We start from the raw sequence: 25,523 nt of genomic DNA on the forward strand, positions 1-25,523 counted from the left end.
TAGTGACCTTCATACAACCTTGAGGAGCATATTAGTATTGTTCCTTTGCAGATAAGGAAACGCTGGTTCTGAGAGGTGAAATGACTCACCTAGAGTCACACACTTCTTACGTAGCAGTCAGGATGTGAGCCCAGAGCTTAGTTCTTATCATTGATTGATACTGCCTTCTAAGGGCTGGAATTCGTCCGTAAAAGCACCTGACTAGCAGTACAAAGCCCTGTGTTCAAACTCCAGGATCACCAAAATGAATGAATGAATCAATGAATCTTGCCACTAAAAAGTAGCCCCAGATTGTTGAAGTATGCTCCATTCTACCAAAATCCCAGTGTGCTGGGTCATCGGAGCTCAGGTTTTGGCTGTACCTCTTTCAAGCTCACTGGACCTTTCCCATGCCTGTCCTGGCATCTGTAAAAACAGGACATTGACCTCCTATGCAGACATAAAGCGGCATGGAGGGTATGTGGAGCAAGTGGCATCCAGATGCCACTGTGGTGACAGCCCTGCCTAGGCCAGGCCCTGACACCCAGCATATACCTCATCAACCCTCCCTTCCTCCCCCCAGCCAGAGGCCCCAGGAGCCCCACGCCACGCATAACTGCTACCCCTGCTACTCGTGGCAGCACTCACCAAACCATGCCTGCTGCTCCCCCTCCACCTCAATGGCCAGGCCAAAGTCCGCCAACTTGACTGCTGCGCCCTTGAGCTTGGAGGCCAGCAGCAGATTCTCGGGCTTCACAGAACCAGGAAGAGGAAAGGAGTGAGGGAGGAAGAAGAGGGGAAAGGAGAGGCTAAGATACAATCAGTCGACGCTGTTTCTCAGCCTAGGCCTAGGAAGAGTAGCTGGACAAGCTCAAGCTTCCCACCCACATCCACCCCTGGCCACAGAACCCAGAGCTGCAGTGCCAGGAAGGGGATTCTCCTATGGCAGGACTTCCATCCTTTGTAACCTTTCTCCACCAGTCAGCCCAGGACTGGGAGCAGGGGCTGGGGGCAGGCAGGGCAGGATGAAATGTACAGCCACTATGATAGTGAAGAAGCAGTGGCATTTAGGACTAGCCCTGGCCTGTGTCCCCATGTTCCCTCTGTCTTGCCATCTCAGAAACCTTTGCTCCAACCTCAGGCCTGTGTATTTCCTATTCCCCCCCTGCCAAGTTTTCTATGCACTAGTCCAAGTTTCTCTTTGTCTAGTTCTCACCCTTATGGGAGACCCTGCAAAGATGTCTACTCTACCCAAAGGAGCCCTTGGTAACATCCTAGTTCTCATCGTCATGTGTTCTAAGTAGTTGTCATTTGTGTAAAGATGAGAAAACTGAGGCTGGGAGAGGCTGAGTAATTTGACCACGGTCACTCAGCTGGTAGGTGATAATCAAAATCAAGGCAAAAACACATTCCTTAATCCCTCCTGGCTGAGAGACCGTGGAGCCCAATGGGCCACAGCTGATTTGGGGAAAGCCCTGAGCCTGGCTTCTGGGCCATCAAGGCTGCCACTGCCTTCAACTGACCTGCTCTCCCTGAATCCTTCACTTCCTGCTCGTCTCCCCTGGAACTCAGAGCAAGGGGAAATAAGAGGGTGTCCTCCACACTTCTGGTCCTAGCACTGTCACACTTATGCAAGTGATTTCACTTCTCCAAGCCTTCGTTTCCTCCAAGAGTAATAGAGACAGTCCCTACCTGACTTGAGGGGTCCGGTCTGTCTAGATTGATGGAGACAATCCATAAAAACACCTTGCAGTGTCTGTGTTATTTTCTTGATTTCTAAGATGCACAGACTTCTTGCTTGTGGAGGTGTCTGGGGACAGCTACTTTCTACTCTTCCTCCTACTTTCCCCCAGTGGGCCTTTCAAGGAGTCACACCTCCAACTTTCTACTGTCCAAAGCTAGCCCAGGCCCAAACAAATGAAGCTACCGCTGCCTGCTTCACAAGGCCTCCTTTGTCCTCTGGGGACTATGTTCCCAACACATCCTGGGTCTCAGCAGTTTTCTGTCCCAATTTGCTGACTGTGTCACCAATTAGTGACAGAATGGCCTAAATCTAGGCGTTTTCCTCCTTTTCCAATTCCTCCTCCTCTTCTTCCTCCTCATTCCATGTGCATGCATGTGTGTGTGTGTGTGTGTGTGTGTGTGTGTGTGTGTGTGTGTGTGTGTGTGTGTGTGTGTGTAAGGGCTGTAGTACAATGGGAACAATCTTGGAGGGCACACAAAAAGAGGGGCAAGGGATTCTGTGCGGAGGTCTGTGACTAGAAGAAAGACTCCGATTGGATGGAGCATGCTCAGGAGGGTGTCCAGGATAAGGAGGGGCCTGGAGCCATATCCCTTGTGGAAATGTGCAATACCACCTGCCAAAGACTCAGCAGCAGCAACAAAGCTGCCTGAGTCCCTCCAGGGATGTTGGGAGCTGTATGCTTGATTGCTGTGGCAACACGACCAAGCAAAAGAAGGTTCTGAGATGGTGCCAGGGGCATCTCCCTAGGTGAGTTCACTGTTCCTAAAGGCCAGAGACTGGCAAAGTCACCCTGGAAGAGGTTGGGCCAAGCAGTAGCTGTATGAAGTGACTTGAGGGGACCCTGAGGTCATAGAATCTGGCATTTGAAGGTCAGGTAGAACTGGAATGCCTTCCTTGGGAAAATCTTAAAGACTTTTGCAGCCTTGGTTTCCTATTGGGCAAAGCAAGGATGCTGTGAACTACCAGCCATGAGGCTCTGCAGAGATCTGATGGGACAGAGCTATGCAGCCTGTGCTGGCCGTAGACTCGTAGACCTGCCCCATTCTTCCTTCCAGTCGGCTGAGTGAGGACTTGGCCTACCAGACACCCCAGAACAAGAACCCCAGCAGGAAGCTGGGCCCTGGTGGCTCACACCTGTAATCCTAGCTACTCAGGAGTCTGAGATCTGAGGATAGCAGTTCAAAGCCAGCCCATGCAGGAAAGTCCTTGAGACAGTTATCTCTAATTAATTACCCCCCCAAAAAGCCAGAAGTGGTGCGGTGGCTCAAGTGGTAGAGCACTAGCCTTGAGCAGAAAAAGCTCAGGGACAGTGCCTAGGCCTTGAGTTCAAGCCCCAGGACTGGAGCAACAACAAACGGACAGTAGCAGGCCTGTGTCTCAGGCACTGTGCTCTCAATGACTATGTGATTTCTCTGGCAACCCCCTCTCTAGGGAAGCCAGGAGGTCAAGAAATCCCTGGCCAAGTGGCTGGACCACTGCCTGGCTGGAATCTGAACCCAGCCCGCCCGCCTTTCCCACCCTGGTTGAACAACAAAGAATCTGGGCCTGGGCACCCAGAGCCCAAATCCAGTTGGCCCTATCTTCCTCATCTGCTAGTGGGGGAAATGTTCCCACCCGTCTAACTCAGGTGGTTTAAAGGGATTCCAGCCAGGTGCAGCCAGCTTGAGGGAGAGGGAGGGAGGGCAGGAAGAGGGGGAGGGAGGGAGGACAGGAAGAGGGGGAGGGAGGGCAGGAAGAGCTCTGGGATAGGCTGCTCACCTTCAGGTCCCGGTGCACCACCCCCATCTGGTGGCAATGCAGCACAGCCTCTAGGATCTGCTGGATACAGTGACTGGGGAGAGAAGAAGGGGTGAGGCTGAGGGCAGGCCCTCTGAGAAGCTGGCAGAAGGCAAAACGCCCTGCATCCAGATACCACTGCCGGGCTCCACCTGGCACTCACCTGGCATCTGCTTCACTGTAATACTCCCGAGCCACGATGTCCTCAAACAGCTCCCCACCCGTGACCCTGGGGAGACAAGAGTGGAGTCACCTCCTCACTGAGACTCCAGCGCCACCCAGCCTGCGGGCTCTCCGGGAAGTCATCTGGGAAGAGGGGCCAGCCCACTGGGCCGCCTGCTATTGCAAGACCCTGTCCAGCACACCTTTCCTCCTTCCAACTACCCCCCCCCACACACACAGGGTCCTGACTGGCTTATGGTTATTTGGGACGGGGCTCAGAACACATGATTATGTTCGTTAAGCTCCTGGAAGCCCAAAGGCTTATTTTTTACTTTTCTGTTTGCTCTACAACTTAGCTTTAACACCCCCCCCTTCCCTTCATGTAGCCCAGACTGTACTTAAACCCTTGATCCTCCGGTCTCAGCCTTCCAAGTGCTGAGATTATAGACATACCACACTACAACCAGTTATAACCTGCCTGCCTTTCCTCTTTCTTTGTTCTTTTTTTTCTTTTTCTCTTCCTTTCTTCTTCCCCCACCCCTCTCTCTTTTCCATGCTGAGGTTTGAACTCAGGGCCTTGAGCTTTCTAGGCTGGCTGGCTCTCTACTACTTGATTCACATGTCCAGCCCAGCTCTTTGGGGGTTATTTTGCAGAGGAAGTCTTAAGGACTTGTAGAGCAGCTTTGAGTTACAGGAAAGTTAAGGAGAAAACGCAAAGTCTTCTCAGACAGCAAGTGTGTTTCACCCTCCTCTCCAATTATCGACAGCCCAGCAAAGCCTGTTCCATAGCCGGTGGCATCATTGATTTCTACCACCCACCCAGGAACCAGCCTGTCATTTCTCTCTGGCTTTAACAAATCCTATTCCAAAAGGCAACTTTATATTGCCATGACGAATGGCAAACCGGCATCACTGGCCACAAATAGCACAGAAACAAAAATAAATATATGATGCTAGTTAAAAGTGCTTGGGGTTTTAATCAGCAAATGCAGCTTGTACAGCTTAGGTGATAAGACAGCCACATTGGAGAGACTCTGAATAGAAGAAGGAGCGCAGCCCACCCTGAAGACATTGGGGACCCCTCAGGCCACCCCTGCCCAGGCACCCCGCACCCACATGTAGACTCACAGGTCGAAGATCAGATAATGGTGTCCCTCCTCAGAAATGCTGTCATGGAGCCGCACTGTGGGAGGGGCCAAGGCAATTCGTTACATCTGGACACGCTGGTTGCCACCCCCACCGCCCCTCTCACTCCCATGTAGCCAATATCCCAACTACTCAGCCACTGAGTACACACTTGGCACTGCACGCTTTTCTGGTGACATCTGGACATATGCAGATGGCACACCAAGACCTCAGGCCTGGCTGAAAAAGGCCTAGATCTAAAGACGGAAGACCTCTGTTGTATCAAAGTTGGACCTTCTCCCTTCTCCAATCCTCAGTTCCATTGGTGGGCAGGCTTGAGTCTTGGAAGAAGCCTGTGGCTCTAATTTCTGCCATGGACTGGATGGCTGTGTGACTGTGGACAAGTTGCTAAGCCTCTCTGAGCCTCTTCCTTTGCCTGGACTACAAAAATGACACTTTTTAAATTACAGATGTTGCCAGGTGCCAGTGGCTCACGCCTGTAATCCTAGCTACTCAGGAGACTGAGATCTGAGGATGGCAGTTCAAAGTCAGCCCGGGAAAGAAAGTCTGTGAGACTCTTATCTCCAATTAACCACCAGAAAACTGGAAATGGTGCTGTGGCTCAAGTGGTAGAGCACTCACCTTGAGCTGAAGAGCTCAGGGACAACACCCAAGCCCAGAGTTCAAGCCCCACAACCGACCAAAAAAAAAAATTACAGGTGTTGTTGTAGAAGTATATGAGGTATACAGTTGGTGCTCATACAGTGCTGGCCTTAAGCTAACACCCCTGTTCTGCTCCTATGTCTGAAAGACAATCAAGTTGTGGGGGCTGGGGTGGGCATGACAGCAGTCTGTCCCTGAGCTCAGGCTGCTGTAAAGCTGCCATCTCTTCACAACTCATTTACCAGCAACAGAAAACTCCCAGGAACCCAGAGCTCCCAAAAGTACCTGAGCTTTTTAACAGAAGGGCCTAAGACCCGGGGCTGGCCCTGAGGGCTCTGCCCTGTCAGCACAGGGCCAGCTGTGAGAGCAGAGGGCCCGTCCTTTCCTGAGCTACAGCCTAAAAATGTGCTCGCAGCAGGGCTGGGTCAGCTAGGCTCCTCCCTCACAAAGAAAAGCCAGGCAGCTGCTAGAACAATGCGGCAGTTTATATAGCCACTGGCTTGGAATCATCTCCAGATCATGTTGTTTAGTGGAAAAGCAAAGTACGCGCAGTATGATTCTTTCTAAAGAGGATGTATTCACTAAGCTTATGCATGGCACCAGTCTGGGAGAACTCAGAGAAACAGCTTTGGAGTACCCATGGGAGAAAGAAGTAGGGGAAGACTCACTTTTCACTGTAAACCCTACGCCACTCAGTTTTGATCATGTATATGTTGCTGACTCAGAACTGAGCCTCCCTGGCAGGCAGTGATGGCTCATGTGATCCTAGCTACTCAGGAGGCTGAGATCTGAGGATCGCAGTTTGAAGCCAGCCCAAGCAGGAAAGTCTGTGAGACTCTTTTTTCCAATGAAACACCAAAAGACTGGAAGTGGAGCTGTAGCTCAAGGTGGCAGAGCATTAGCCTTGAGCAAAAAAGTTCAGGGACAGCACTCAGGCTGTGAGTTCAAGCTCTACCTGAGCCCCTTGGATGGCTTTGGCTCTCATAATCACAAAAACTTCAGAGGCAGAAAGGCAAGTGGGTAACCCCTGGGGACAAGAGATAGAAGATGACAGGGCACAGGCTTAAATTAAAAGCTGGGAGCTGGGAGCTCCTGCCTATAATTCTAGCTACTTGGGAGACTGAGAAATGAAGATCACAGTTTGAAGCCAGCCTGAGCAAAATAAAAATCCCATGAGCTTCTTATCTTCAATGAACTCCCCAAAGCCAGAAGCATAGAGTGCTAGCCAATGGGCAAAAGTGTTAGGCACTGAGTTTGAGTTCCAGTCTCAAACACCAAAACAGCCAGAAGGGGATATGTGGTTCAAGTAGTAGAGCCCCAGCCTCGCATGAAAAAGCCTAATAAGAGTGTGAGGCTCTGAGTTCAAGCCTAAGTACCAGCACAAAGAAACACAACCAAACAGAATGCTCTAAAATATTAAGCCATTCTCCCTGCTAAGTCATAGCGGAGGATCAAACCCAGGGGTTATCTAGGCAAGCACTCTACCACTGAGCCATATCTCAGTCTTAGGGTTTTAAGACAAGGTCTTGTTTGTTTGTTTTTTGTTTGTTTGTTTTTTGTCAGTCACGGGGCTGGAACTCAGGGTTTGGACACTGTCCCTGAGCTTTTGTGCTCAAGGCTAGTGTTCTACCACCTTGAGCCACAGCGCCACTTCCAGACAAGGTCTCATTTATATAATTCAGGCTAGCCTTAAACTCATGATTGTATTGTTTCCATCTCATGAATGATAGGACTACAGGCATGAGCCACCACCTCTAGCAAAATAGTAAGACTTTCTTAAATGACATTATATACTGTCATGGTTCGGCTATGAAGTGTCTCCCCATGAAAAGTCTATGTGTTGAAAGCTGGGTTCCCCAGCTGGTGGCGCTATTGAGAGGTGATTGTACCACCAAACAGGCTCTCACTAGCTTTGTCCGTGGATTGACCCACTGATGAAGTCATAGCCGAATGGCTGTGTGGAGCTGCCGACCTAGTTGGAGGAAGCAGGTCACCAGGAGTGCTACTGAAGAGGATATCTTATCCCTGACACCCCCAGTCCCACCCGCCGCACTGCCCTCTTCCCTTCTTCCCTTCTGGGCAGGCATGAGTGAGCATTGCACTCTACTAAGTACTTCCTAATATCCAATTCACCACAGCTTAGAAACAACAGAGCCACTCCCTCAGGGACTGAAAGATCTGAAACCATGAGCCAAAAGAACTACTTCCTCCCTTTAATTTTTCTCAGCCACAAAAAGTGACATAAACTCATAGAAACTGACAGATGTGCTGAGCACTAGTGCTCACACCTGTAATCCTAACTACTCAGGAAGATGAGATCTGAGAAGTATAGCTTGAAGTCCGTACAGAAAAGTCCGTGAGACTTTTAATTAACCAGCAAAAGGCTGGAAGTGGGGCTGGGAAGGTGGCTCAGTGGTAGAGCGCTTGCCTTGCATGCATGAGGCCCTGGGTTCGATTCCTCAGCACCACATAAGCAGAAAAAGCAGGAAGTGGCACTGTGGCTCAAGTGGTAGAGTGCTAGCCTTGAGCTGAAGAGCTGAGGGACAGCGCCCAGGCCCAGAGTTTCAGGCCCCATGACCACCACCACCACCACCAACAACAACAAAAAGCTGGAAGTGGCAATGTGGCTCAAGTGGTAAAGTGCCAGCTGTGAGAAAAAAAAGCCAATCAAGAGCATGAGGACCTGAGCTCAAGCCCTAGCACCTACAGGCAAAACAAAAACAAAACAAATAAACAACAGCCAGGCACCAGTGGCTCACACCTGTAATCCTAGCTACACAGGAGGCTGAGATCTGGCAGATTCCTGCCAGCCGGGGCAGGAATGTCCATGAGACTCTTATTTCCAATGAACCACCAGAAAACTGGAAGTGGCACTGTGGCTCAGTGCTGTGGCTCAGCTCAGCTGAGGGACAGTGCCCAGGCTCAGAGTTCAAGAGCTACAACTGACAACAACAACAACAAAAACCCAACATATGTTTTAAATATATAAAGCAAAATCTTTTTTTTTTTTTGGGTCCGGTTGTGGGGCCTGAACTCTGGGCCTAGCGCTGTCCCTCAGCTCTTCAGCTCAAGGCTAGCGCTCTACCACTTGAGCCACAGCGCCACTTCCGGCCATTTTCTTTTTGCTTATGTGGTACTGAGGAATCAAACCCAGGGCCTCAGGCATGCAAGGCAAGCGCTCTACCACTGAGCCACCTTCCCAGCCTTATAAAGCAAAATCTTAAGAGTACATATGGTAGAATCACATAGTAATACCAATTTTTTTTTAAGTAAGCACTTCTATACTTACCATTCATAGCATTTAATCTACTGGCCTCTCTACTCATCTATTTTAATTTCTTAGTGCATTTCAAAGTGAAGGTCAGGCTTCATTTTTTTTTAAATGTGTGTGGGTACTGACTGTCTTTTTAGTTTGTAGAATCCAGCGACCATAGGTTAGCCAGGGTTATGCCCCCAGCCACCCTACCATGGGGGCGCCTGGCCGGATCCACTTCCGGGAAGGCTGCACACAGTGCACTTGGAAGCCCACATTCCCCTAGTGCTGATGCTAGATGGGGAGCCTGCGGGAGAGTCGCAGTAAGTGAATCATTAGTGTGCCAAGGCCACGCGTGACTACATCCCTTCTCCTCACCCGCCTTCCTTCCAGGATTCTTGGAGAGTGGATGCTTTCTATCTACTCTGGTGGGAGGTCAGCTTATTCCCTTTCCCAAATGGGAAGCCATGCAACAGCCAGAACCATCTAGAACAAGGCCCTTTGGAAGTATGCCAGAAAGGCTGGGATCCGAGATCCACCCTCTGACCTCGGCCTCAGGACCTGAAAAGGCCTCAGGGCTCATAGGATGCACAGAGCTGGGGGAGGTTTTCTCCACTCCAGACTCAACTGTGCTGGTATAAATGGCTGCCCACCTGAGCAATTCCTAGCAGACTCAGAAGCAGGCTCTTTGCGGGGGTGGAGGGTTATTCTGGTTGCTTTGAGCTCTGCTACAGCCTGAGCAGGGTGGAATCACACCCCAGAACCCAGGAACAGGAGGCAGGCCTCCTTACAATTCCCTGTCAGAATGAGGACCACTCTGAAGAACACGTCAGCCCAAGCCCAAGAGAATAGGTAGGATTCACGGGCTACCACTGCAGTGGCATCCCAGCTCCTGCTACAGGGCGTAGAGTGTTTGTGTCTAATGAGTTGAATAGTCACTTGACTTTTAAGGATTTGGAAATAGAATAAGCCAAGCATGATGTGTCATGCCTGTAATCCTAGCACTCAAGAGGCTGGGAAAGAAGGATCCTGAATTTGAGTCTAGCCTGACCTGCATAAATGAGACTTTGTCTCAAATAAAAACAGAACAAAAAGTCATAAGACAAACAAATCTGAATTGGGTTTGGTCGTACATTCCTGCAATACCAGTACTCAAGAAGTTGAGGCAAGATTGTGAGTTTGAGGCTAGCCTGTGTTACATAGTGAGTTCCTCTCCCACCCCCCAAGCATAGAAGAAACAAGTCTGTAGCCTAGTTTTTATTTATACATCTGAAGTCATGAATTTCAGACATTCTTGTGATATTTTCTTTTTTCTTTTGGTACCAATATTGGGGCAGGTTTATACCTGTCTCCACTTATACCTATTTCTATTTTGCATCTAAACCTTCAGAGTGTCCAAAAGGTCACACAGCAATGAAACAGCAAACCTAGGGAATGACCTGCAATCTGTCATCCCAAAACCCATAGCTTAGTCCTCCTAGTAAGGCTGGGAATGGGAAGGGGAGAGAGGTGCAAAATAGAGGGAGCAGCACTGACTAGAGATGGAGCAGCACACGCATGTGTACACAGACACACACATACATGTGCCACTGAGCCTCTTTAAGTGCCGGAGGTTTAGAAATCACTCTCACCCCTCCATCACACACCCAGGAGACACTGGAAGCCCAGGTGAGCTGCAGGTCAGCCCTCCCCCTCTCCCCTTCCCCCCACCACTATGGCAGGAGAAGGGAGGAGTCCCTGGGTATAAATAGCAGACTGAGCTGCTTCCTCCGGGAGTGAACCCTTGGACCCTGGGACCCCAGGAATGTGTGGTGGCTGCTGTCATCGCGGGAACCCTCCTTACAGAGCTAGCTCCTCCACCAGGGCCTTGGCATCTGCTGGCAGCCTTGAGAGCTGAGACCCAGGCCCATGCCAGGCCCACTGAGTCAGAAGCCATCTTTCCACCTTTGCCAGTGCTCAGGCCTTGCCCTTGCTCAATGTTGAAAAGGGGCCCGAGAGGGCAGCTTATCTACCAACACCACCCTGATAGCTGGGTCTCACAGCTGCTCCTCCCCTCACTACCCAGAGCCCTGACTGCAGGGACCTGCACCCATTAGCATAGGAGTGGGGGTGTCAGGCAGTGGGGCTCTGTCTGCGGTGGGTCCATCCCTGTTCTGGCTCCCAGAACACCTGCCCCGCACCCAGCTTCTCCAGGGACAGTCCACACCAGGCTGGCAGGGAGGTGGGTGGGGCCCTGTAGGGAGTGGGGGGCTGGGGAGTGGGCCCCACCACCATGCAAGGCGAAGCTCCCCCCTGGCCTATTTAGATCTCTCCGGAGCTCAAGGAACAGCTTTTCTGAAGGAGGCTGCGGCAGGCAGCATGGGACTGGAGGAAGGGCCTTTTCTTCACCTTCCCCCGAACCAAGCTGGTCTCCAGTCGCGTGGAGCCATGCAAGACGCCCTCTCTCCCACTCCCGTCGCCTCCGTCCCCGCAGAAAGAGAGCAGCTGCACCCCTGGGGCTCACCGATGTTGGGGTGCTTCAGCAGGCGGCAGATTCGGGCCTCCCGTTCCAGCTTCTGGTGATCTGAAACACAAAGGCCAGATGAGTCCCTAGGAGGGGAGGACCCTCCCCCAACACCCCAGGCGGTCTTTTGGGACAGCAGTGGGGTGCGCTGGAGAGGGGAGCCCTGGGTCTCCCAGACTTGTGTGAGGCCCTGCCTGTCGACGCAATCAGGTTCTAGGATTTTTCAAGTCACTTTCGGTGTGACAAGACCAAGCCCCCCCCCCCAAGCCTGGAGTGCCCCCCCCTCTCCACCTGGGGTGCCCCCAGCTTAGCTTATGCTGCCCCCCTTGCCTGGGTTGCCCCGGCCTAGCTCCTGCCCCCCTCCCCACCTGCTGGCCCCCTCCAGGCCCACCCCTCCTGTCCTGACTGTAAGGTCCACTCCTGGATGGCGAGCAGACTCCACCCTCCTCGCAGCAAAGTCTCCACCCAGTACCTGCGTTACCTAGGCAACTGGCACACCTGGAAGAGGTCACGTCTGCATCCGCTGAGGTCACATCTGAATTTGATGTGGCCACACCTTTCTCCGCCCATACCCTAGATAAGGCCTAGCCCAGGCCCAGACGCGCTCTCTCTCTCTCTCTCTGCTCTTTTCTAGCTCTTTCTCAGCTCTTTCCTAGCTCTCTCTCTTTCCCACCTTTCCCAGATGCACTCTTTTCTAGCTCTTTTCTCTCTTTTCTAGCTCTTTTCTCTCTCTTTCCCAGATCTCTCTTTCCCAGCGCTCCCAGCTCTCTTTCCCAGGCCTTTCCCCACCGCGTGGAGGACCAAGATGGCCTGATGCCAGCCGGAACGATGAATAAATCTACCCCTTACCTGAATACCACGTGTGTGCTGCTGTTCTTACTCGGCTACCTCTTTTTAAAAACCTAACACTGGCCTAGCAGACAGACTGCTGCTGGATTCTTCCCCCTTCGCATGACCTCGGTCCTCTGGCTCTGACACTAGCAGCTCTCAGCACAGGTGTCCCAGCGTGCCCCCATGCCCACTCACCAGACATCAATCCACCTGTAGACATCACTAGTTGCTAGCAACTTGCCTCTACTGCCATGATGCCAGGGCCCCTTCTGTGTTCTCAGTGACCTCCGAAAAAATGTTCCTCTCTCTCATAGACACTTATGTCTTTAAAGGCAGAGTCCCTGCCATTCCCCCCTACCTGAATGCCTGGTACACAACAGACTCAAGAAATGGCTAAATGAAGCCAGGCACCAGTGACACATGCCTATAATCCTAGCTACTCAGGAGGCTGAGATCTGAGGATGGCAATTAGAAGATAGCCCAGGCAGGAAAGTCTTTGAGACTCTTATTTCCAATTAACTACCAAAACCAAAACCAAACAAAATGAAAACACCTGAAAGTGGAGCTATAGCACAGGTGGTAGAATGCTAGCTGTGAGCACAAAAGCTTAGGCCAGGGTGGCACAAAGAAAGAAAGGGGTGGGGGGGGAGAAGAAGTAAATGAAGGACAAATGACTGACTGTGCGCTCTGCACAGGAGTGCCTTCCTTTCAGAAGACTCTGGGGTGGGGACAGAGTGTCCCTAATGCCTGTAGGACAGAACTTGCATGTGGCAGCTTCAGGACTGGCCCAGAGCCCTCAGGATCCCCATTCAAACTCCTGGGGCGTTCCCATCCACCTAGGAGAAGCTTGCTGAGCACCTGCTATCTGTGGCCCCCAACGCTTGCACCACTAGGAACACGATCCAGTCGGTGTTACCACAGTCCACTGCGGACTCCACTGCCACTTTGCACAAAGAAAACTGCAGTCTGGGCAAACAAAGCGTCTGTGGTGAAGGAGTAGAGCTGAATGCTTTTCCCAGTGCCCCTTACAGTATTTTTCTCACAATTTGGAAGTTAATGCCTTGAGTTCAGACAACAGGGTTAAAAGAAACTACTAGCAAATGTAGACTACATGCAGAGCATCCCTTCATAAACATCACGAGATGCCTTGGGCATAGGACTCGAGACTGACCACAGAATTAATGCTTCCATATGCTCTGTGTAGACATAGCCTGAAGGTAGTTATCCAATATTCTCACCATTTTTTTTTTCTGTCAGTCATGGGGCTTGAATTCTGGGCTTGGGCGCTGTCCCTCAGCTCCTCAGCTCAAGGCAAGCGATCTCCCGCTTGAGCCACAGCGCCACTTCTGGTTTTGTAGTGGTTTATTGGAGATAAGAGTCTCACTGACGGGCTGGGAAGGTGGCTCAGTGGTAGAGCGCTTGCCTTGCATGCCTGAGGCCCTGGGTTCGATTCCTCAGCACCACATAAGCAAAAAGAAAAAAGCTGAAAGTGGCGCTGTGGCTCAAGTGGTAGAGCACTAGCCTTGAGCTGAAGAGCTGAGGGACAGCGCCCAGGCCCAGAGTTCAGACCCCAGGACCGGACCAAAAAAAAAAGAGTCTCACTGACTTTCCTGCCCAGGCTGGCTTTGAACCATGATCCTCAGATCTCGGCCTCCTGAGTAGCTAGGATTACAGGCGTGAGCCACCAGCACCCAGCCTTTTCACCGTGTTTGCGTGAACAATGTGTGGAATTTTCCACTTCTAGTGTCACATGGTACTCAGAAAGTTTTGGATTTCTGGGTTGAGGATATTCAACCTGTACTGACTATGAGCCAGGCACTGCTTTATACGCCTTCCAAGCCAGCTCAACAATCCTCTGCAAGAAGGACCACCAATTGCTGGCTTTGCAGAGGAAGGTCATAGATTCAGAGTTAAGTAGAGTCCAAAGTCACACCCTTAGGTGAGCCTTGGTGGAGCAGTGATCAAGCCATACCTTGTCATCAGAGGGTCAGACTTCAGAGCTGGGCTTCAAACTCTGAGCTGTGCTGCTCTCCACAGCCAGTGAACAGCCACCACCACACCACCTGGCTCATGATGGGAACTTTGGGGCCCACAAAGAGGAGGTCACATTGACTGACACGTAGAGGCCAACCAGGACTAGAGCCTAGTGACCAAATGACCCCTCCAGAGCAGGCAAGGAAGCTGAAAGGTGAGAATGGTGGACAAAAGCTCTAGTCTTGTTCCTGGTCACCCAGATCCCCACCCCAGAGCAACATCTCTGCTCCCTAGTGGCTTCTGAAGCCCAGGTCAGTGGTAAAATATGGCTTTGCCAGCAGCAAGGCAATGAAGTCCACTGTGTCCACACCATAGGCTCACACACACACACCCCCCCTCCCCATGCTGCCAGCCTTGGCAGGACATCCTCTTCTCCCCCTCCCTTCCAGCCTCCCTCCATACCCTCCACGCACAGACACTGATTCCTGGACAGAGGAGGCATGGTCATCCAGGGAAGGCTGAGACCCAGCTCTGAACATGCCCTGTTCCACCCCAGCCCAGCAGGATCAGAAATGAAGTAGGTCGAGGTCAGGATTCTGAGAGGACAGGAAGTCTTCCAGCCTAAACCATACCCACTAAATTGGTAGGGCCCAAATACAAGGTGTTTTTTTTTTCTTTTTCTTTTTCTGGTAGTACTAAGGTTTGAACTCATGCCCTATTGCTTGGTTGCTTGTTCTGCTGGAGCTCCATTACTTGAATCATACCTCCAGCTCTGGGTTTTTTGCCAGTTATTTTGGAGATCGAGTCTAATACACTTTTTCATACAATCTGTCCTCAGACTTTGCTCCTCTAGCTCTCAGCTTCCAGAGTAGCTAGGATTACAAGAGTAAGCCACTAGTGTCTTGCTCAAGGCAGGATTTTGATGTTTTGGTTTTTTTATTGTTTTTTTTGGGGGGGGTCCGGTCATGGGGTCTGAACTCTGGGCCTGGGCGCTGTCCTTCAGCTTTTCAGCTCAAGGCTAGCGCTCTACCACTTGAGCCACAGCACCACTTCTGGGTTTTTTCTTTTTGCTTATGTGGTGCTGAGGAATCGAACCCAGGGCCTCAGGCATGCAAGGCAAGCGCTCTACCACTGAGCCACCTTCCCAGCCCAATTTTGATGTTTTTTTTTCCATGTGACCAGCCCAGGAGCCCAGTGGCACCGATCACTGACAGGGAAATGCTGGCCACCCAACCTTGCACTGTCTTTCCAGTAGCCCAGCCTGCAGGAAATGCATGAACACTGTTCTGGTACATCTCCTGCTCAGTGCCATCTTGTGCATGGATGGTGGCTGTCACAGAGTTCATGTGCTGAATGAAAACACATACATGGTACAATAATGTTAGAACCCTGCACAGGATGTTTTGAAATTCTAAAGTTCAGAGACTTGAAGACATGGAGGGACCATGTTTCTCCAGACCTCTGAGGCCTTTGCTCTGTTATGTTAATGGAGAAACTAAGACCCAGTAATTAAAGGAGAAGCCTTCTTTTCAGAATTATTTTTAGAACTCAGAGTTCTGAAGGCCCCATTCTTGGATTTTCCCCTGAACTCCACACCAAACCAACAAGATCTCTCTGTATTCTGCCTCATTTCAACTATGAAGCAGCAACCACTTTGGTCCTCTTTCTGGCTTCAGGCATACCAAGGTCCTTTCTACCTCAGGGCTTTTGCACTTGTTCTCCTCTGCTTGGAATGATTTTCTCCTGGACCTTCTCATGACTGTCCCCTTTCACTGAGGAAGCATAATGTCATCTCCTCAGAGAGCTTTCCTGGCTGCCTTCTCTTTTCTTCTTTTGCAGGTAGGTACTAGGATTTGAACTCAAGGCCTTGAGCTTACTAGACAAGCACTATACCACTGAGCCACACCTCCAGCCCTTTTTGAACTTGTTATTTTAGAGGTAGGATTTCACTTCCTAGCCAAGCATGCACCTGGACCATGATTCACCTGTTTATACTTCCTAGAGTAGCTGCGATGACAAACACGTGCCACTATATCCGGCTTCCTCTGTCAAAGTGGAGTCACGTGGACTTTTTTTGCCGAGGCTGGCCTGGAACCATGATCCTTCCAGTCTCAGCCTCCCTAGCAGCTAGGATCAAAGGTAAAAGCCATGGTCTGGCTGCCTTTTCTTTATTTTATTTTATTTTGGCGGTCGTGGGGCCTGAACTCTGGGCCTGGCACTGTCCCTCAGGTCTTCAGCTCAAGGCTAGCGCTCTACCACTTGAGCCACAGCGCCACTTCTGGGTTTTTCTGCTTATGTGGTGCTGAGGACTCGAACTCAGGACCTCATGCATGCAAGGCAAGCGCTCTACCACTGAGCCACCTTCCCAGCCCTGTGGCTGCCTTTTCTAAGAGTGTCCTTCCTGCTCTGTCATTTCCTTCTTACCCTGACTTATTTTTATAGTAGTATATTAGCACTGCTGCTCGAAACTACCCAGTTTATGCATATGTTATTTCAAGTCCCAGATCCTAGAAAACTGTGTGAGCGAGGGCAAGACCTTGCCTGAATATTCTCCACAGTGCATAGAGCAGCCAGCAGCGTGTCCAAGGTCCCAACACAATCATCAGAGTCAGATTTCAGTCTGTGTTTGTAATCACAGTGCCACATTGCTTCCCATTTTAGTAATTAATTAATTGGTTACCAGTCCATCTACTCATCAGAGTCACACAGTGGTGAAAGGTCACAGGGATTTGTCACAGGTATTGTCTTAGATTTTCCCTTAATGCCCAGAATTCCATCTCAAGAGGTTTCTTCTACCAAGCACTGGTGGCTTATGCCTATAAGCCTAACTACTCAGAAAGTTGAAATTTGAAGGTCATGGTTCAAAGCCAGCCCAGGCAGAAATGTCTATGAGACCTTTTTATCTTCAATTAACTACCAAAGACCCAGAAGTTCAGCCTTAGCTCAAGGGGCAGAGCACCAGCCTTGAGTGAAAACGGCCAAGAGACAGCACCCAAGCCCCGAGTTCAAACACCAGTACTGGCACATGCATGTGCACATGCACACACACACACACACACACACACACACACACACACACACACACATCTTTTTCCCACCTTGGTGGCTGGGTCAACTCAGCGTGGGGAGGCCAGGTTGAAGATACTCTACAGGAAGATCCCTGTAGCCAGAGGTTCTAACAGGGCACAGCAAGGCAGGGCAGGACAGGGCAGGGCAGAGGAAATGCAGTCACAGGCCAGCTAGGCTCTGCTTGTAGGAGACTCGGCTCCAACAGATAGTTGGACATGGGGTTCTGGCAGGAGGGACAATGAGCCCAAGTGGAAAAGTCTACAAGACTAGAAGCGGGAAGTTTCTTCTCCCTCTGCAGAGCATTAATAGGGTTTCCTATCCTGGGAGAACAAACTCCAAAGACCAGATATACAGGGAAGAGAAGCTAGGAGGATGGGAATGGTGGGCCTTACTTCCTCCTGGGGGCCTCCTCTTGGGGCTCTGAATGAAGCTGAAGTATAGTCCAGAGGAGCTCCTACCATATTTTAAATGGTGTGTCCTGAGACTGGCTGCTTGGGACCTAGGAAGTGACCCCTCTGCTCGCCCGTGGAGCCTAGCACCTAAGAAGGTCACAGGCACTTGCCACGGCACCAACCACATCTGTGTGCCCTGCATCCAAACGGGCTGCACTGAGGAAAGGGATGGGGGGTGTGGCCTGGAGCCTGTCCCAAATTCTCTTCCTTCCACTGCACTGCGACAGACAGCCATGCATCCTCAATGCCCAGGCGTGGGCCTCGCCCACTGAATATCTAACCCTCAGGGCAGAGCACACTTCTCCCTCCCTCCCTTTCTTCCTTCCTTTCTCCTCCCTCTCTTCCCCTCTTTCCTCCTCTTTCTCTTTTCTTTCTCTCTTAAATGCAGGTGCAGATAGATAGATAGATAGATAGATAGATAGATAGATAGATAGATAGATAGATAGATATTTTTTAAAGACTGTGAGACATTGATTGTGGGTTGAGAACTGACAGGGAACTGGACATGCAAAATTGACTTTTCATTTCGCTGGTTTCTTTGAATTATGGATATTTTTTAAAGACTAGCTTTAGAATACATGTTCAGAGTATCTGGTGGGTTTGCTAGAAGAGGCGGGGCAGCACCAGCACAAGGAATCCACAGCGATCTGGGAGGGCTGGGCAGACACCCGGGGTGGGCACAGCCCTTTCTGAGCAGCAGCAGGAGAAATGTAGAGTGTGCAGCCAAATAGAAGCACTAAAGCCCCCCTGGAGGCTCCATGAGTGACAAACAAAAGAGACTTGCTAAAAGAGGCTGGCTCCACCTCTCCCACTGGGGAGAAACAGCAGGCACTTGGCAGACTTCTGGAATGTTCCCTGCTAACCTACCCACACCCACCCTGCATGCTTACCTAGGCCCGGTTCACCTTCCTCTCGCCTCCCAGGCAGTCAAGAGCTCTACAAACAGCCTGGCCCGGACAGAGTAGGTCCTGTCTCTCAACAATGTTTGTTTAGTCACCTTTCTGAGCTGGAGTCATGTCTGTTCTGCTGTCCTGTGCCCACCATCTCTCTCCCCACCTCTGTGTATATGTGTATGGTGTGTGTGTGAGGGGTGGTATGCGTGTGTGTGGATGTACTCCTGAACTTGTAATCCAGGACCCCCAGTATTCAAACCAAGTCATGATTCTGGTCCAGAGGGGCCAGTGAACTCCAGATGTCCTGCTGTATCTCAGGCCTTGTGACATCTGCCGTGATTCCTAGTGACACCAAACACAGAGAGGGCACCAGATTGCCCTGAGCTACACAGCATAAAACAGCTAATCCAGGCCTGCCTGGCTCCTTGGCCCTAGTTGTGGCTTTGGCTCTGGCTCCCGACCTTGCACAGATCTGGCCTGCCATATGAGGATCCAGGGGGCCCTCAGAGACCCCTGTGCTGAGCCTCTTCACCCTGCAGGGTGCAGAAATCTGTAACTAGACAGCATCCCCCGCAGCACTGAGCCAGAGATGAAAGCAGCTAGGCACAGGCCAACACGAGGCCTACTGGGAGGCCTGAAGGGCACAGAGAGAAAAACCTGCACCGGCACAGGCAGGAGCTCCATGAGCCCCACACCCATACAGCTGCAGCTGTCAAGCCGCTGGACATATGCCTGCCCCTCTGCTGCTCCCCCTCACCCAACAGAATTCCCCCCAGATCAGTCAGCCCCCAACATAACTTATACACTGGGGTTTGAGAAGACTTTGACATCTTTGAAAACAATCTCCAACATGCTGATATAGTCATGGCCACTCTTGCCCTTTTAAACAAATGCTAAAGGCAAGTAGTCTGAGGGAAGGCTTTTCCACAACTTAGTCTCTATCACACACATGGGCATCTCAGGCCCAGTGCTGGTGGCTCATACCTATAACCTTAGCTACTCAGGAGACTGAGATCTGAGACCCATGGACCAAAGACAGCCCTGGCAGAAAAGTCCATGAGACATCTCCAATTAACCAGCAAAAAGCCAGAAGCAAAAGCATGGTTCAAGTGGTAAAGCACGAATCTTGGAAGAAAAAAAAAAAGCCAAGGAAAAGCACTAGGTCCTGAGTTTAAGCTCCAGTAGTGAGATGACAAAAAAAAAAAAAAAAGAAAGAAAGAAAAAAGAAAAGAAAAGATGCAGATTAGAGATTTTTCAGTCTGGTTGGGGCTGGGAAGGTGGCTCAGTGGTAGAGCACTTGCCTTGCATGCATGAGGCCCTGGGTTCGATTCCTCAGCACCACATAAGCAAAAAGAAAAAAGCCGGAAGTGGCGCTGTGGCTCAAGTGATAGAGCGCTAGCCTTGAGCTGAAGAGCTGAGGGACAGCGCCCATGCCCAGAGTTCAGGCCCCAGGACCGGACCCAAAAAAAAAAAAAAGTGTGCTGGTATGATGCAACAGAGATACCTGGAGTTCATGGCCACACCCAGCCCCTTGCCCAGGCCCTGTCCCAGGTGCTGAGAGCACCCAGAGTGGTGATGAGGCCTGCCCACCTTCTTGGAGCATCCCATCAAGAGGCAATGGGTCAAGATCAAGGTTTAATAACAAGGAACCAATCAGCAAATGGGGTAAGGCTAAGCCAGAGGACATCCACGAGGGAAACAAACAGGAGAGAGAAAATGGTGGAGACCCCCTCGGAGGGAGGATGGGTGTCAGGGCAGAGGTGAGCTGAAGGCCAGAGTTGGAAGGAGCTAGGTTAGGGCGCTAGGCAGAGGGTGGTAGAACAGGGATGTGAAGGTGAGAAATGAAAGGAGTGCAGAAGATCGGGGAAAGGAAGTCCTATCAGAGCTTCCTGGGGGATGTCTGGCCCACAGCCTAGATTCTCCAAGAAAAGGAAACCAAGAGGTAGAGGGAGGGAAGAAGGGAAGGAGAGCCCTGTGGGAGAGGCATGGGCCAGAACCTACCTCTGGCTGAGAGTTTCTTGGTGTTGATGATCTTAGCAGCATACTCCTGGCCGGCCAACACCTTCACACACCTGCGCACGACAGAGAAGGCTCCCCTAGGAAGACAGAGAAGGCCAAGAGGTGAGGGGTCTAAGCACTGGGCTTCCCAGAGACACCAGAGTTCCTGCAGTGGTACCATGCTGGGGAAGTAACTCCATGTCCTCCCTACAGCTGTTCACACTCACTGAGGCAGCTGTGGCCACCTTAAGGATAGAGAAATCCAGAGAGACCCAGAGAGGGACCAAAAAACTCTAGTCTCACCCAAGAGAAGTCCTGCAGAGTCATCAAAAGTTAGATTCAGCTGGGTACCAGTGGCTCACACCTGTCATCCAAGCTAGTCAGGAGGGTGAGATCTGAGGACTGTGGTTTGATATCTGTGTAGGCAGGAAAGTCCATGAAACTCTTATCTCCAATCAATGACCAGAAAACCAGAAGTGGCTGGTTCTGTGGCTCAAAGTTTAGAGTACTAGCCTTGAGCGCAAAAGCTCAGAGACATCACCCAGGACTTGAGTTCAAGCCCCATGATTGACAGAATAAAACAAAGGAAAGTAGGAAGGAAGGAAGGAAGAAAGGAGGGAAGGAAGGAAGGAAGGAATGAAATAAGGAAGGAAGGAAGGAAGGAAAAAAGTTGGCACTCATCAAATTGCGAAACATTAGATTCCTATAGTGTCAGAGACACAGAATATATCTCTGAAAATTTTTAATTCTTCGAGTAGGTAAGATGTTGTTTTTGTCATTGTTGTTTGTGCCTGTCCTAGGACTTGAACTCAGGGCATGGGCACTGGTCCTTAGGTGATGCTTATTGTTGTTTTTCTTTTTTTGTTTTGTTTTTTTTTTGGGTCCGGTCGTGAGGCCTGAACTCTAGGCCTGGGCACTGTCCCTCAGCTCTTCAGCTCAAGGCTAGTGCTCTACCTCTTGAGCCACAGCGTCACTTCCGGCTTTTTTCTTTTTGCTTATGTGGTGCTGAGGAATTGAAACCAGGGCCTCAGGCATGCAAGGCAAGCGCTCTACCACTGAGCCACCTTCCCAGCCCTTATTGTTGTTTTTCAAGACTGGTGCTCTACCACTTAAGCCACACCTCCACTTCTGAAGTTTTGCTGGTTAATTGGATATGAGTCTCACAGACTTCTCTGCCTGGGCTGGCTTTAAACTGAGATCTTAAGATCTCAGCCTCCTGAGTAGCTAGGATTACAAGCATGAGCCACTGGTGCCTGGCTGTCAGTAGGTAATACATTGATGTGGTTCTAAGTTCAAAGGATACAAAACTGTAGAAGTGAAAATAGCCCCTCCCATCCTTGTGCCCCACTCTCTTAGAGCCCCTCCTTCCCCCGAGGTGACCATTGCCTGAGTCCTTGGCTCTCTCTGCCGATGCTCTTACACACATACAGCTCTGGACTGTGCACTTTGGAGACTCCTCTTTGTATCCATCATGATATAAAAAAACCCTGACATTATATACTTGTAATTGTATGGCTACCCAGTACTGTACCTAGCCAGCTAGATTGAAGAACTGAGTTTGTTTTCATCTTTAGCTATTACAAACAGTACAATAATAACTGCCCTTGTGTGTGTGTGTGCATTAGGGTTATATGCATTTACCTATGGGAAATGGTAACATTTGATCAAGAGACAAATGGTATTTGGCCATTTTAACAGGTAATAAGATGGTGTCATCTCACTTTCCCACTAGTATGTGAGTTGACCCATTTCATCTGCCTTCCTTGTCAACCCAGTGAGTTATCAAACTTTATTTTTTATATTTGCTAGAAAGAAGGGTAGAAAGGGACAATCCAGTGTTGGTTTCATTTTTAATTGTTTTTTGAAGACCAAGGTGGAGCATATTTCCACATGTTTTAAGAAGCCCCTGAGATTTTTATCTTCCAAGTATTAGTGACAAGATGAGAATATGAATGTGGGGGAAGGGAGTACTGATTGCTGTCAGAAGGAATGTGCTCATTTCCTGCAATGTTCAATTTTTCAAGAGATTCTAGAAGTCTCAAAATTGATGAGAAATTTCCCCCTGTTTAAATACTGGCATCTTATTACAAAAGGATTTGAGCTAAGGGACAGATAAAATTAGTTAAAAGGTTAGGTCTTCTGGTCAACCTCCGATATGAGAGGCTCCTGAGGGGCCTGATACTGAGGTCAGCATCATTACTGCCCTAACCACGTGCAGACAGCGAGAAGAGGGGATTCTGGGCAGGCTTCCCAGACGCTAGTGTTTATTCCAATCATCTGGGCCTTTCACTAAAATGCCAATTCTCATTCTTCACATCTGGAATAGGGCCCAAGACTCAGAGTCCCAGTGAAGCTCCATGGAGAGCACTCAAGGTCACCCAGCAAGTGACAGGCAGGGTCACTGTCCGCTGCAGATATTTGCAGTCATGGTTTTGGACTTCCACACCACATGAGCCTCCCACTTCCTGCCAAGACACATCCATGTTCCTGATAAAGTCTCACCCCAACATAGCTTCCAAGTTTCATCTCCCCATGTAGAATAATGGGCAGGTTAAAGCCACACAGATGAGGCCAACAGAGGCAGAGGATGGCACTAGTGGATGGAAGAAACCACAGGTTGGCACTGATCCCAGCTCTGCACACATTGGGAGGTACTATCACTGGCTGCATATCCGCTTACCAGGAAGTAGCCACTGGAGAACACAGGACAAGGACAAGGAAGAAAGAAAATGCCAAAATACATACATAAATCAATGGCCTTTCACAGCAGTAAGTTTGGGTTCTCCATGGGGCAAGATACCCTGCCTGTTCTTCACCAGTAATGAAGTAGAGAGACCCTAGAACTTCTGTGAGATAGTGGGACCCTGCCACAGGTTCTTCTTTAGTGATTCCAAGTGTCTTGTATAAGGAAAACTCACTTTCCTTTAAACACTCCTATATCACTTCTGGCCACTGTATATGGACTGCTTCTTTCCAACAAACTGATTCTTCTGCATCAGTTAGGACATGAGTTGGGTCTCCTACAATTCAGGTATCAAAACCACTTAGAGTTGACACAGACCCAGGTTAAAGGCTCCATCCCACAAGACTTACCCCTTACTTCAAACGCCAATCACAGGAAGTTGATCCCCAAGCTACCCCCATTTCTTCTCAGCTTAGCTAGCAACTGAGAATTCCCACAACCCCTTCTCTGGTTTGTGAATTTTCTATGATGTCTCACAAGCCTCACAAAAAACACAATTCCTAGTTTACTATACAAAAATAATATGGTGAAGAAGAGAGATTAACAGCTGGATGAAGAAGTCCATACGGCAAGGCTAGGAACGTCCTGAGCACCAAAGCTCTGCTTCTGTGAGCATACCTCTTCTACCGTGAGAACGTGCTCATCCACCCAGATGCTCTCCTGACCCCATGCTTTGGGAATGTTTATGGAGGCTCCAGCATATAGCCACAATAAATTATTAGCTCAATCCCTGATGTCCTTTCTGGAAGATAGGACATGAGGATGCCAGTTCAATGTTGTGTGTGTGTGTGTGTGTGTGTGTGTGTGTGTGTGTGTGTGTGTGTGTGTGTGTGTGCCAGCTCTGGGGCTTGAACTCAGTGTCTGGGTGCTGTCCCTTATTGCTTTTGTGCAAGGATAATACTCTGCCACTTGACTCACAACTCCATTCTCCAGCTTTTGATAGATAACTGGAAATAAGAGTCTCATAGACTTTCTTGTCTGGGCTAGCTTTGAACTGTAATCCTCAGATCTCAGCCTCCTGAGTAGCTAGGCTTATAGAAATGAGGTCCCAACTCCCAATTCAGTTCCATGCTTCTAATCATAGCTTGATCTTTCTGGTGACCAAGCCTACCCAGGACCCCATAATGAGTCTCCTAGTCGAATAAAAGATGCTCTTAACACCCAGGAAATTCCAGGAAAGCTCTGTGTTGAGAACTGGGGATCAAAGATAAGTATTAGAAGAAGAGATGTTCCAGCCACCCCATCACCTAGGAAACTGCAAGGGTTTTAGGAACTCTGTACAAGAAGCAAACACTTTCATCTTTGTTATACATTTCATCTTTGTCATATATATTTCATATATATCATATATTCCATATATATCATCTATATTCATATATGTCACCATCTGGGTCCAGCTGGGGGCTGCTCATTCCTCCTTGTCTCTCTCACTCTGCCAGTGAGCTCCTAGGAACCAGAACCCCACTTTCCTCTCTGTTCTGATATCCAAAGTATGACTTGCGGGAACAGAAAATGGATTTAAGCAACATGGAGAGAAACAGAAAATGAGACAAGAGAGATTTTCAGCCAGGGGTGTTCGGAGAAGTGATCTGGGGACAAAGAGGGGTAACAATCTCTTAAAGGCTCCATCCTGCTAAGGCAGGTGGAGGACCCAAAGGCCTTCAGGTAGCTGCCCAGACAGATGCTGGATTTCCGAGACTATCTCAAGAGAAAACATTTAAAGTAGCCACGCCTGGGAAGGGCTCTGAGTATTGCATGAGGGAGGGCAGGAAAGGAGGAGGCATCAAGCTGCCGAGGGCTGGGCTGGGCCTGCCCTGCTCACCAGCACCTAGCCTAGGCTTGGTCCAGAACTGGAACTCAGTGTGTGGGTGGAAAGATGTGGGAGGAGGATGAATAGAATTTTTCCATTAGGAAAAAACAAACAAACAAACAAACCTCCTACCCAGATGTGGTAGAGCTAAAATCTCAGCAGACATCCTAAGCTGCATTATAGACTAGCCCTGATGAAAATTTCAGGAGACCCTATCTCAAAAACAAGTTGGACATGGCAGTGTGCATCTGCAACCTCAGATAGGTGGGAAGTAGATGCAGGAGGCTCAAAATAGGTTGGAGGCTGGTCCAGCAAACTTTGTTTAAGAGCATATGTGAAAAAGAAACGAAAGGCAAAATAACTGGGAGTATGCTCAGGTGGTAGAGTACACAGGCCCCTGGTTGAATCCTCAGTACTGAAACAAAGACAAAACAAACAGCAAAATCCCTTTTATTCTAGGTGAGGGCCTCAGATCAGTGAGCATCAAACCAGCTGCTACAGATCTGCCTGAGGATATTTTACACGATGAATTCTAAAGCTCCACCCAG

At 49.8% G+C, this 25,523-nt stretch overlaps 1 protein-coding gene across 2 annotated transcripts in view; it reads right to left on the reverse strand.

Annotated features, from left to right (window-relative positions):
* Positions 1–25,523, reverse strand: part of Camk2a (calcium/calmodulin dependent protein kinase II alpha) — a 65,219-nt gene that overhangs the window by 27,043 nt on the left and 12,653 nt on the right. For both annotated transcript variants that reach the window (XM_042692041.1, XM_042692040.1), the window contains exons 2-7: positions 20,426–20,520; positions 11,206–11,265; positions 4,790–4,844; positions 3,663–3,728; positions 3,482–3,554; positions 628–730 (exon numbers count right to left, since the gene is read on the reverse strand). In XM_042692041.1, coding sequence (XP_042547975.1) covers positions 628–730; positions 3,482–3,554; positions 3,663–3,728; positions 4,790–4,844; positions 11,206–11,265; positions 20,426–20,520 — 452 coding nt within the window. The remainder of the gene's footprint in view (positions 1–627; positions 731–3,481; positions 3,555–3,662; positions 3,729–4,789; positions 4,845–11,205; positions 11,266–20,425; positions 20,521–25,523) is intronic.

This window comes from Dipodomys spectabilis, unplaced genomic scaffold (assembly GCF_019054845.1).
Source record: "Dipodomys spectabilis isolate Male_0828 unplaced genomic scaffold, ASM1905484v1 ptg000147l, whole genome shotgun sequence".
Lineage (NCBI taxonomy): Eukaryota > Metazoa > Chordata > Mammalia > Rodentia > Heteromyidae > Dipodomys > Dipodomys spectabilis.